Consider the following 13,738-nt stretch of genomic DNA (forward strand, 5'->3'; position numbering starts at 1 on the left):
AGGTCTGGCTAAGGGGTACCATTTCAGGGGGTCCTGATTCAGGGTTCTATAGCTTCACGGGTTCGTGGCTGGTTATACAGTGGAGCCAATACAAGGCACTGTAGAAGCAAGTGCTACTTCCTGTTCCAAACTCTGTGACTCTTTTTCCTTCGTGATGGTATCACTTGGAGCTGGCATCATGGCAATATTAAAGATTAAATTGAAAACAACAACAAGGTATTTAAGGAGCATTCACTGTGCTTCTTTATAATTCATAAAAAACAAGAGATATGGATTCTTCTGAGGAATTATCACAGATGGTCTGACATGTGGGAGAGGGATGCCAAGTAGAGGGTGCCCATGGGCTGGGTTTAATTCATGAACTGCCAGCATTTTGCTATAAACCTATAACTAGGATGGATCTAAAGCAGTATGAAAGTAGAAATACAAGGGCTTCTATTATTACCACAGTGCCGGGAATTAGCAGCTGGCAAGATGAACAAGTACCCAGACAGCCAGAATCTCAACATGAGCTTTGGCTTTTATGATGCACTCCACAATCAGAAAGAACAGTCTGTGAACAATTTATTTCCTCACTGGTGTAAAAGGTTCCTTTAAAATGCATAAGGTGAGACAAAGATGGTTATCTTTGAGACATGCTTAGCTTGGAAGGTGCGGTCGAGGTACTCTGACATGTCCACCTCCACTTCCATGGTCTGAGGACCCTGAAGGCTCTGAACCAGAATGAGTTCTCCAGTCTGCCTGTCTGAACGCTGCATCACAAAATGACCTTGGCTGTTTCCTCCCACGATGCCAAATCGCAAGCTGTCTGGACCAGGTCGTCCAGGAGCTGAAGCAGTTGCCATGCGGAAGAGAGCAGTGGGAGTGATGAGATTAGATGGCAGTGGGAGGTAATGGAATGAAATGGTCTTTGGGGCATGATGGCATGATCTGCTGTCCATTGGACATGGATTCCGTTCACATTGGCTAGGAAGAAAAAGGAGGGGAAACACAAGAAGATTTAGATCTCAGGAAGGAAGTGCAAGATATTAAAAAGCAAAGGAAAAAGCATCCAACTAGCATTAGGTACTCTTAAGTCTCATTGATTTCAAAGAGAGAAATTTCAGCCCACAGTTCATTTTCCCACTGAACTCTACGGGACTGGCTCAAAGAATTGTCCTAAATGAAAACAAAGCTGCATTCCCATCACATTGCTATGATGAATAATCAAGGCACAGGCTACTGGCTTCCAATGTTCCCTCTAAGCTGTGGAGTCTTGTGAGCAAAAATTCTACATTGTGAGCTACTGGCATTAAAGTTGTGAGCTACTGAATAAATAAGTTTGCTCTAGGGCCATTTTTCCTGAGCTGAGATAAAAATGTGTGAGCTGGAGTCTAAAAGATTGTGAGTTAGCTCACACTAACTCAGCTTAGAGGGAACACTGCTGACTTCCTGTCAAAGTATAACATAATCATTCAGACTGCAGGGTAAATGTTCATGTTGAAAATTCTGAGATACTGTTCTGTAGTCTATGATCCAACAAACACCAGCAGCTTAATCATTAAGCTATTCATTTTGTCTCAGCTTTGAAGGGCAATTCTGAGATCTATACTGTGGATTTTCAGACCAGCAATTAATTCTCCCTTTATGCTCAGAATCTCAAAAGTCCATGCATGTTGCAGAAGTGAAGAAAACCTGTAACTCTTTCTCATTATTTTTTGGCTCAACTTGTAGTATCTGTTCTGGGCTAATTCCCACACATATATGGCTAATGTTAAGCAGTTACAGACTTGTAGGGCGTTTGCTTCTGCTGTGTACATGTCTTGGAAGTAAAGAACCACTGCTTTGCCATATGGGAAGACATACAGAGATAGATGGTCAGAGGGGTGATCTTCTCCCCTGCATTCTGGAGGATATGATCAATAACTTTGTGGTTTTGCTATCAGCTGCTAAGGCATAGGAAAAAAAGAAGTGACAGACATTAAAATGAGAAAATATTATCCTGACCAGCTTTTGATCAATGTGATGCTGCTCATCATACAATAAGACAACAGCTTAATTTGCCTAGAGTGGGGGGAAAACACTAAGAAGAGATTTACTGAAACACCCTTAGGGCATTCATTTTTTCTAAATATCACTAAAGTCTTCATGAATTGTTCTACTTGACCTCAGATGTTTTTTCAGGGTTTGTTTTTACCAATATGTCAGGAGACATTCAAGAAAAAAATATATATTGGGCTTTGGGTTTCTTGAAACAGCATTCAGATTTTAACTCCAAATAAAAGTCCAGCTTTGCAATCATCCAAAACATATCTAATGAGCTCAGCTAGATAACTGGTCAGCAATCCCAGATTATCATGCCATGATGACTACTCATAGGAACTTCCACAACCAGAGACAGAAAACCTCTGAATACCAGGCAACATCTGGGGAATGCCTTAGCCTCCATGACCAGTTTGTTGGCTTTCCAGGGCAACTGGTTGGTCACTGTGTGATACAGGAGGCTGGACTAGATGGATTACTGATCTGATCCTGCAGGGTTTTCATGTCTTATGCTTTGTTTTCAATGCTGCTCAACTACAATTTTCCTCTTGGAAATATACCAGCATGACAGCTGCTTTTGTTTTGCTAAAAAATTAACTTGATATGCAGAAATCAGCCAGTGAAGTTTCACACTACCAGGGAATAAGCCATTAATCTGCTAATGTCTATTCACCAAACTCCTATTCACAGCAGTACTGCAGAGCTGACTGAAAATATGCTATTCATAAACACAAACAAAATGCTTAATCCAAATTTGTACCTGGACTATGTTTTATAGCCCATGGTTTTAAAAGTTCTATCACTGGCAGGCAGTGTAATCCTTTGAGAGGGGGATGTGGCAGTGCAAAGGGGCCATTGTTCCTGATCTGACACAGTCCATAGGTTCAGGTATTTGTATAAATGTTATTTAAGCAGTCCTCTATGGTTGGATTGCTTCTCTTCCCTAAACCCACATGCATTCCTATATTATGCTCATGAGCAGGAGAGAGTGTACACAAGTGCTGTAAATCAGTCTAAAGATCCATTTAGTCTGGTGTTTTGCTTCCAAAAACAGCTGGCCAGAAGTTCCTAGTTCTTCCCCCAGGTGTTTTACTACAGCATGCAGTTATTTGTGGCTACAGCATATGTCTAATAACATAATAACAAGAAAGTTGTGATCCCACCTATTTAATTTTTTCTGAGTAGCACCATAATGTAGTTTTAATTTATTTTAATTGTTTAATTTTATTGTTTTTAATACCATAACTCAATATTGATATTTAAAATGATTGTTAGCAATCTTGAGTCTGCTTGCAGAGAGGGCGGGATATAAACCCAAAGCAAGAAAATAAAAATACATTAAGCTGCCTGATACTGAATCATCCATCAGTCCCTCAGAGTCAGTATTGTCTACTCAGACTGGCAGCAGTTCTCTTGAGTCTCATGCAGATGTCTCTCACATCACCTATTGCCTTGCCCTTTTCAACGGGGATGCTGAGGGGGGAACCTGGGACTATTGCCATATTTCACCACAAGTAATTCTAAAAATTAATTCATGTAAGATTGAAATGCTGTGGCCTGTATGACCCAGGCTAGCTTGGTCTCATGAAATCTCAGAAGCTAAGCAGGGTTGGCCCTGCTTAGTGTTTGGATGGGCGACCACCAAGAAGTCCAGTATTGCACTGCAGAGGCAGACAACAGCAAACCATCTCTTGCCTTGAAAACTCTATGGGGGTAGTCATCTAAGGATGATGCTGAGATTGTCAACTTTGTGAATCCATTCTTTGTTAGGGTCTGGTGGTCCAAAGCTCTGCTCACAACCTGAGTTCGATGCCAGCAGAAGCTGGGTTCAGGTAGCCGGCTCAAGGTTGACTCAGCCTTCCATCCTTCCGAGGTTGGTAAAATGAGTACCCAGCTTGCTGGGGGGAAAGTGTAGATGACTGGGGAAGGCAATGGCAAACCACCCCGTAAAAAAAAAAAAGTCTGCTGTGAAAACGTCATGATGCGACGTCACTCCAGAGTTGAAAATGACTGGTGCTTGCACAGGAGACTACCTTTTATCTTTTACTAGCCACTTTCTGCCATTAAAAAAGTCCAAGCTATCATAATGAGGTTTAGAAAGATCTTCCAGATTTCACAAGGTACTGATACCCAACCATTTATGAAGGAAAACAAATTGTTTATTTTACATACCATAAAATGTAGGCATAGAGGCTCTAACTGCAGTCACTCCATTAGCCATCTTAACGTCTAGCCTTGGTTCTTCTTCAGGAATTAATTAATTCTTTATTAACTGTATAGTCGTTTTGTATATTCTTTGATGCAGAATGCTGCTGAGACAAGGGGTGCTTTCAAATGGCTACTGTCTGCAAGTAGATTTTGCTATTCTTACACATAAAAATCTGGTTGCAAACCATGTTAAATGTGTGTGAACGCACCCAAGGAGTTATTACGGTTCTTTGCTGTAGTCACTTCTCCCTCTGTGTCTTTAAGCCACATCATCTCACACAGAACCTCTGCCGCAACCAGGCAGCTGGGAGAAGGATCAGGCAGTATAGAATTTTATGCTTTCAAAGTGTTAATTCATTCAGCTGGCCTGGTAAAGTGGAAACTTTTCATATTGTTGATGCTCCTGGGAACAAATATTTTGAAATAAAAGTTTCTAGCCTGTTTTTAGAATACTGGGAGTTTGGAAGGATTTCCTGTTTTACTTACAATGGTGATGTTTTCACATAGCTGACATTTCCACTAGACTTCGGACATTCTGGGCTAACACACTGAAAGCCTCCTCCTGTGTTAATGCACATTGTTCCTCTTGTGCAGTTGTGCAATGAGAGACTGCATTCATCTATGTCTGCAGAACAAAGGGGAATGTAAAGATGAGGGCACCTGTTTTTATGGGCTAGGATTCATACACAGCAGAATATCAATGAAATAGGAATGCAGAATATGATCTCCATCCATTCCGTTAGGGCACATCACCATTGCTACACAGAAATTACCTGAGAAAGCTTCCACATAAATTCTTTCCTCTCTTCCTATTTGCTGTTCTGCCCATTCATCTCAGAAGCTTAGGGTGCCTCACATTACTCTCCCCTGCTGTAGGTACATTATACTCAACATAACCTCATGCATCTGACCAAATTTGCAGCATAGCTGCTGATGTCTTTCCTCAACCCCCCCCCCTCCCAAGTTTTAAAAAGATTGGACTGGGGGTCCAATTCTATGGGCCCCCAAAGAAAGTGTCCCCATCCTCCATTACTTTTAATGGAGGAGGGAAAAGGCATTTAAAGAGACTGTTCACTCACCAAGTTGCCACTACAGTGGTGCCATAGCTTTCAAGAGGCTCTTTTTAAATACCTTCTCCAAGCTGTGTCACTACAGTGGTGCCACAACTTGGTAAATGAAAGGTATCTTGGTAAATGAAAGTATCTTTAAATGCCTTCTCTAAGGCCCACCACCACCATGGAATGACTTTGCTTCCAAACGGAGCCTGCTCCAGCGGGGAGGGCGGGATATAAATCCAATAAATCTAAACTTAAACTCTAGCAAAGACTGTATAGCCGTTGTCATATTCCAAACAAACATCTGTATTCCCTTTGGAACCAATACAACATAATTAAGCAATCATCTTTCTGGAAGGCAAGAAAGGTCTATACCTAACTCTGGTGACAGTACTTTGGAAACCATTTTCCAAACTCTTTGGGCAAGACAATACTTTTACTGAATATGATATAAAGATGTATTTTGCGTATTACAAAACCAAGGCTCCTCATCTATTTTTAAAAACATAGCTAAGCTAATTTCCCAGGAAAGAAGCTTTGCTCAGTTCATCATGTCACAAGTTGTGCAAGCCTGAAGCCTTGCCAGAACACATTTCCCTCAAATGCACCCTCAAGACAAGATCTAACAGGAAACAATCTGAAGGCATGTGATACAACAACCTAGAGGGAAGACTTCCCTGGAGCACTATGTATGTTGTGCTGCCCTGCCATCATGGTGTTGTGGTTAGCAGGGTTAGCAGTGTCACACTAACCAAGCTTCAGATCCCCAACCTGCCACGGAAACTTGCTGGGTGACCTTAGGACCATCAGTCTCTCTCAGCCTAATGTAACCCACAGAATGGTTATAGTGAGGATGAAAGAGAGGCTGGGGAAATGATGTTACAAATGACTATGGCTGCCTATTGGGGAGAAACCCAGGGATAAAGGAATAAATGGAAGATGAGCTATAGGTGTCATAAATGTTAAATTCACTCTGCAAAGTCATGCTATAGCAGAGTGAATGCTTTAGCCCCGAGCTCCTTTGAGACTTTGAACTTATGGAGCAGGTCAACACGGTGGTCTGGGTTATTTTTCATAGTCATGGTCTGCATAGATTTCACACTGTGGTGTAAGTCAGTCCTGAGTACACAGCATTCATTCTCATGTCAAGAGAAAAGGTCTCTGTTTTTTCTAGTTTGTTATCTATCATTAGATCTAGCCAATCACTTTTACAAAAAAGTATCTTTGTAAAAGAAACATGGTGTACAGAAAATCTAATTAAAACCAATCCATCATATCTACAGCATTTTAAAAAAGCTGTTTCATCTGATGCTTTCACATGTGAGAGCTGTAGCTGAAGTAAGGCTGAAAGTCTTGATTTATTGCTGTAATTAACTTATATATTGCTATTACCAATGAACTTGTACATTTTGAATCAGAATTATCTCTCTCCAGTGTGCGTTAGTTAATGTTATCCAGTCCCAGATCTGTATGATTTACAAATTGCCTTCAGGGAGTTTCTTGCTGACATTGCTGGCACTCCTGTCAAAGTCCTGATTGACTTTTGGAATTAGCAGATGAATTTGGGCACTTGACACAGTCACTCCTAGACATTCTCTTCTTGCAGGCAGAGCCCAGTCTTTGTCCCAGTGGGTTTGCAAAAGACTTGAGCATGTGTAGAACTCACCATGTGTGAATGTGTCTCCACCAGCATTGTGTCTATGCAGAATTGTCTCAAATTGTGAGGAGACTCTTACAGCAGGCTCCTGACTATGCAGACTCAGATAACTCCACTGTGACATACTTTCTAGGCATTGCAGAGTCAATTTGGTGTTGTGGTTAGGAGCATTAGCTCTAATCTGGGAGGATTGGGTTTGATTCCCCACTTTTCCACATGCATCTGCTAATGTGACCTTGAGACAGTCACAAGTTCTCACAGAGCTGTTCCTCTCAAGAGCAGTTTCTGTTAGAGCTCTCTCAGTTCCCACCTACCTCACAGGGTGTCTGCTGTGGGGAGGGGAAGAGAAAGGAGATTGTGAGCCACTCTGAGTGAAAGGCAAGGTATAAACCCAATCTGTTCTCTCTTCTTGTTCTCTCTCTTCATAGAATGGATGATTTTACCTGTTCCAGGGCCTCACTATTGCAGCCAGTCATTATCAGGATGTTAACATTCCAGATGGCAGTTTCAGCTCCCATGGCAAGAGGATTTGGAGAAGCTCATTCTATAGAAGTGCATCCTACTACAGATGAAGCTGCCTTGTACTGAAACAGACCGCTGGTCCATCTAGCTCAGTATTGTCTATTGTGGCTGGCAGAGGCTGCCTAGAGAAGGGGCTTTCCATTTGCTTGAGTGCCCCCCATTGGAGATGCCAAGGACTGAATATGGGGGACCTTCTGTATCCACTGTATGTGCTCTGCCACTGAGCCAATTCTCCATATCACTACTCAGTTCTTGCCAGTCTTGGTTAATTTCATCTGGTCAGAGGGTACAAGGAGCAGACAAGCCATCCTTAAGGAAGAGGATGGTTCCAACTGTCCTAAGGTAAGCAGTTATAAGACCCCTCCTCAAGCTTGAGCAGCCTAAGCAGGTCCACTCAGAAGTCAGTCCTATTTTAGCGGGATTTACACCCAGCAAAGTGTTTGTGGGATTGCACCATTACAATGCAGTCCTATGCAGAGTTACCCCATTTAGATTTAAAATGGATTTAGATGGAGTAACTCTGCATAAGATTCCATTGTTAACTACCAGCTGGTGACAAATATCCCCTTCTTTGGGCAAGGCAGTTGAGCCTACACTACCTCCCAGTGCTGTAGTCACGTTAAAATGGGATAGCTACTCTTGTTGGTTTTCTGAGCTACTTGGAGAAATGATGGGATATATAAGCAATACTATAGATCAGGGGTATTGAACTCATTTGTTATGAGGGCTGAATCTCACATAAATGAAACCTTGTTGGGGCCAGGCCATATTGGGCTGGGCCATGTGTGTACCTATTTAAGATTAGGTAGCAGAGATATAAACTTTATAAAGGGCACAGACAAACACAATTAAAGATTTTTAGGGGGGGGACTTAAAGCATGCTTTAAACATTAGCACTTGTTGGTCTTAAAGGTGCTTTCTTTGTATCTCTCCCACGGGGTGCAGGGAACTGGACAAAGGAAGCTCTGGCTCTTTCCATCCTTCCCCAGGGGGCTAGGTGGGGGAGAAGCCTCAGCCAATAGAAGGAAGAGAGGCTTGGTTCAGTAGCTCTGCTGTGCAATTGAGAAAGCCTGGCAAAGCAAGCTCTGCATCTCCCCACCTGAGAAAGCCTGGCAAAGCAAGCTCTGCATCTCCCCACCTGCTTCCTCCCCAAAGGAGGAGCCTTAGCCAATGAAGAAAACAGAGACTTTGCTCTGTAGTTCCTGTGCAGTTGATCAAGCTGTGATGCAGAAGGAAGCAAGAGAGAGAGAGTGAAGGAAGCAGATGACAGACAGTTGCTCGGGGGCCTAATAGAATAATAATAATAATAATAATAATAATAATAATAATAATAATAATAATAATAATAATAATAATAATAATAATAATAATAATAATAATAATAATAATAATAATTTTAATAAGGCCTCCAGGGGCCTGATTTGGCCCACAGGCCACATGTTTGACACCCCTGCTATAGATTAACTGGCATATGAAGCGGGCAGTACAATTTTTAAGCCATATAATGAGTTCACTTTCCTAAGACCTGGCAACTAGCTGTTTCATGAAAATCTGAAGGAATTTTCTAAAGGAGTCCAAGAGCAAAGAGTGCATGCTTCGTGGATACAATGTCACTATTCAATTCCCAGCAGTTCTTGGCACTTCACCTTCAGACCTCCTCACATACTTCAACTATATTACAATGTATACCTTGTCTGAGATTCTTGCTGACTTGAGTATTCACAGCTACTATTTTTCATAGTGCATTACACGCTGCCATGAAACTCTGCATGGTATTTTGGAAGCCCAGTTCTTACTGTCATATTTTTTACTGCATTAATTAGCATAAGAGGTATTCGATATAACAGGCAGGAGTTAACTGTCATGTTGTGAATGTTGTGTGTGGCTACTGAGAAAGGAGGAACCAGCAGTCTGCATGCTCTCGAGGCAAACTAGATATTACAGTGGACCAACTTGGGTGTCAGCATGGGAGTCCTTCCAATTCCTAATAAAGTTTGGGGGGGGGGGTACAGCATGAGCTTTGCAACAAAGTGTTATTTTATAGGATACAAGCAGGGGACCTACATGGACTTGGGGGGGCATCTCATTTTCCCTCCCCCACCATTTCTTCTTTCTTTTCCCTGAAAGTCCTCATGGTGTCTCCCCTTCTCCTGCTTCATTCTCTACCCCCCCCCCCCCGCACAAATTGACCTATCTTTATCTGCCCCCCTGTTTCAGTTTTCTCTCCTTCCCTTCTTCTGGCAGCCTTTGCCTGGAAAAGCTCTAGAGAAGTTGAACAGCACCAGCTGACCTGGCAGTCCCCATATCCTCAATCTTTTCCTTGCTTCCTTCTCTCTTTCCCACCCAGTAACCACCTATCTTCTTTCTGCCCCCCCACATTCAGTTATATTATTTACTTCACCTGTATCCCACTTTTCTCCACAATGGGACCCTCACAACAACTCTATGTAGGCTAGGCTGCGAGTGTGTGACTGGCCCAGAGTTACTCAGTGAGCTTCAGAGTGGGGATTCAAGGCTTGGTCTCCCAGATTCTAGTCTGACATTCTAACACTACATCAAGCTGGTTTTTATGGGGAAGCTCCTGTTGAACAGTAGCAAGTAGCTGGGCCTGGATGGGATATGCAAGTTGTGATAGCAAGTCACCAGGTGGCTGCTGATGGGACTGGCCCCAATGAGACCTCCCTCAAAGATCAAAACAGTCCTGCAAAGAGCCTCTCCCTGTCCCCCTGTCTTTTTCTGAGAGAGAGAAAAGACTGAATATTGTTGTAGTTGCCTAGCAATAGCCACTGAGGGCACCAGTTTCTTAAAGCAGTGAGTGTTCACGTTATTATTATTTTTTTCGGGGTGTGTGTGTGTGTTAACTGTCATCTCCATCACCATCACCACCATCATCAATTGTCACTGTTAGATATTTGACTGATAGGTGGTATTCTGCAATTTGAGATCTAGCCAAGTTCTTGGCAATTGCAGATATATCATCACAGGATTCCTGCTGTTCTAAGTAATACTATATTCTGGAGCTGAGCTGGTATTATTTGTTCAGTGCCCAAAATATCCAGGTGTTTCTTGAGACTTCTAGGTACAGCTCCAAGAATTCCAGTGACAATTGTCACTGTATTAACCTATTCATAGGTCTTTGTTTCGAGTGCCTGCTGTTGTAAAGCTAGAATGAGTCCTTCTGTTTCTTTCTTCAGGTGTCCATTTTGAAACCACTTCCAGGTGTTTTCATTATCAATTTTGTTAGAATCATAGGGCGTTTTCGCACTTACCTTCAGCCGGCGCGACCCCCCTCTTCACCGCGCAGGATCTGCGCGGATTTCGCACTAAACACCGCGGAGCAGCCGGAAGAGCCGGAAACTCCCGGCGCAAAAGCCGCTCAAACGGAAACTGCTTTTTGGCGGTTTCCGTTTGAGCGGCTTTTGCGCCGGGAGTTTCTGGCTCTTCCGGCTGCTCCGCGGCGTTTAGTGCGAAATCCGCGCAGATCCTGCGCGGTGAAGAGGGGGGTCGCGCCAGCTGAAGGTGAGTGCGAAAACGCCCATAGAGTCGGAAGGGACCTCTACGGTCATCTAGTCCAACCCCCTGCACAATGCAGGAAACTCACAAATACCTCCCCCTAAATTCACAGGATCTTCATTGCTGTCAGATGGCCATCTAGCCTCTGTTTAAAAACAAGGAAGGAGAGCCCACCACCTCCTGAGGAAGCCTGTTTCACTGAGGAATCGTTCTAACGGTTAGGAAGTTCTTCCTAATGTTGAGCCGGAAATTCTTTTGATTTAATTTCAACCCATTGGTTCTGGTCCTACCTTCTGGGGCCACAGAAAACAATTCCACACCATCCTCTATATGACAGCCCTTCAAGTACTTGAAGATGGTAATCATATCACCTCTCAGCCGCCTCTTCTCCAGGCTAAACATCCCCAGCTCCTTCAACCTTTCCTCATAAGGCTTGGTCTCCAGACCCCTCACCATCTTCATCGCCCTCCTCTGCACCCATTCCTTCTTAAAATGTGGTGCCCAAAACTGAACACAATACTCCAAGTGAGGTCTTACCAGAGCAGAGTAAAGCGATACCATCACATCACGTGATCTGGACACTACTGTTGATACAGCCCAAAATTGCATTTGCCTTTTTAGCCACCACATCACACTATTGATTCATGTTCAGCGTATGATCCACTAAGACCCCTAGATCCTTTTTGCACATACTACTGCTAAGACAAGTCTCCCCCATCCTATAACCATGCATTGGATTTTTCCTACCTAAATGCAGAACTTTACACTTATCCCTGTTAAAATTCATTTTATTGATTTTAGCCCAGTTTTCCAGTTTGTCAAGATCATCCTGTATTCTGTTTTTGTCTTCTTCTGTGTTTGCAACCCCTCCCAATTTTGTATCATTGGCAAATTTAATAAGCACTTCCTCTATTCCTTCTTCCAAATCATTATAAAGATGTTGAACAAAACAGGTCCCAGGACAGATCGTTGAGGCACTCCACTTGTCACTCCTCTCCAAGAGGATGAGGAACCATTCACAAGCACTCTTTGGGTGCGATCTGTCAACCAGTTACAGATCTACCTAACGGTAACAAAATCCAAACCACATTTTACCAACTCGTCAACAAGGATAGTATGTGGAACCTTATCAAAAGCCTTACTGAAATCAAGATAAACGATGTCTACAGCATTCCCCTGATTTAGCAAGGTAGTCACTTTCTCAAAAAAAGAGATCAGGTTAGTTTGACATGACTTGTTCTTGAGAAACCCATGCTGGCTCTTAGTAATCACATCCATTCTTTCTAAATGTTCCAGGACCGACTGTTTGATGATTTGTTTTAAAACTTTTCTGGGTATAGATGTCAAGCTGACGGGTTGGTAGTTACCCAGATCCTCATTGTTCCCCTTCTTGAAGATGGGGGCAACATTTGCCCACCTCCAATCTTCCGGCACCTCTCCTGTTCTCCAAGAATTCTCAAAAGCCTTAAATAAGTTTGCCTTATATACTTCAACTAGAAGCTTTTATTTGCTTTTCTTGATGTACTCATTCAGTGTTCATTTTTCTTCTTCAACTGCTTGCTTAACTTTCAGGAGCACTCTTCCACCTGATTTTCTTGGTTAAGTAAAGACAATTAACATCACTTCTAGAGTGCAATGAGTGATGCATCATTATCTTGTGAGTTTTGTGATCTCTTGCTTCTAATTCTGCTTGTTTCCAATTGATAATGCCAGCTGCATATCTTAGAACTGGGACTGCCCACATGTTAATTGCCTTTACCATGTTGCCTCTACTTAATTTTCTTTGCAATACCTTTTTAACTCTTTGGTTGTACTTGGTTGTATTTGAAAGAAACATGAAACTAACAACACTGTCATGCTTCTTTCATTCCTGCAAAGCACCATCTGCTATACACTTAGCAATTGTAAAGTGATGTGTTACCTTCACAGCTTTTCCCATCACTGAAGACCCTGTATCCACTGGGGCAGGAACAGTGGTATGAGCCTGGAATGTTGATGCAGGTGTGCATACAGAGAAGAGGGGCTCCCTCCAGCTTGTAAACTTCACATTCATTCACATCTGCAAGGGGGGGAAAGTGATACAGTCCCATTATGCTGTAGACTCTGGACAAATAGCTCATTCCATGGATTGAAAGAAAGAAATAACTGGGATAGCCTCATTCCTCTGTAAGATGTGAGCTAAGTTGCCCAGATGCTAGACTCTTTCTGTTCTCCAGCCATAAATGGTTACCTCTGCTCACAGAGCCCCTGAAACAAGCCTAGCTGAGTGATCCCTGTGGTGCTACAAGCAAGTGCTGTAGGGCTCACTCAGGTCAATGAATGCTAACTCACCAGTTGCTTCCTCCTCCTGTGGGAAAAGACAGTTGGTCAACTAGCACCAACTATTATTGCCAATGAATGGTCTGAGCCAAGAAACTCCTGAAGATCTGACACAGTTATTACTTATTAGAGCTTTGCTATGCTGGTTCCTCACAACCAGCAGCCCTCTAGAGCTGTGGCCCTCTGGGACATTTTCCTGTAAACTAAGGCCACTGTGCCCCAGTTGACATCCCTTGACTTTGGAAATGAAACTACCTTGTGTGCCTGCCCCTAGGGTAATGCCATCTGGAAAATGAGGGTGCTGCCCTAGAGGAGAGAAAGTGACTGCTCTAGGTATAGGCACCATCTTGAATGCTCAATAAAGCAGAAGGGGGCAGAGGCTAAAGCACCAATTTCGGATGTAGAGAAGAAGGATAAGAAAAGATTGCTGGACACTGATATA

The 13,738-nt window shown here is 42.8% G+C and overlaps 1 protein-coding gene across 1 annotated transcript in view; it reads right to left on the reverse strand.

Moving 5' to 3' along the window:
- Positions 1 to 219: 219 nt before the first annotated feature.
- FBLN7 (fibulin 7) overlaps positions 220 to 13,738 on the reverse strand; it is a 47,623-nt gene continuing 34,104 nt past the window's right edge. The window contains exons 6-8 of the mRNA XM_060248245.1: positions 12,899 to 13,036; positions 4,717 to 4,855; positions 220 to 966 (exon numbers count right to left, since the gene is read on the reverse strand). Coding sequence (XP_060104228.1) covers positions 594 to 966; positions 4,717 to 4,855; positions 12,899 to 13,036 — 650 coding nt within the window. The 3' untranslated portion in view covers positions 220 to 593. The remainder of the gene's footprint in view (positions 967 to 4,716; positions 4,856 to 12,898; positions 13,037 to 13,738) is intronic.

Source organism: Heteronotia binoei, chromosome 1 (genome assembly GCF_032191835.1).
Source record: "Heteronotia binoei isolate CCM8104 ecotype False Entrance Well chromosome 1, APGP_CSIRO_Hbin_v1, whole genome shotgun sequence".
Classification (NCBI taxonomy): domain Eukaryota; kingdom Metazoa; phylum Chordata; class Lepidosauria; order Squamata; family Gekkonidae; genus Heteronotia; species Heteronotia binoei.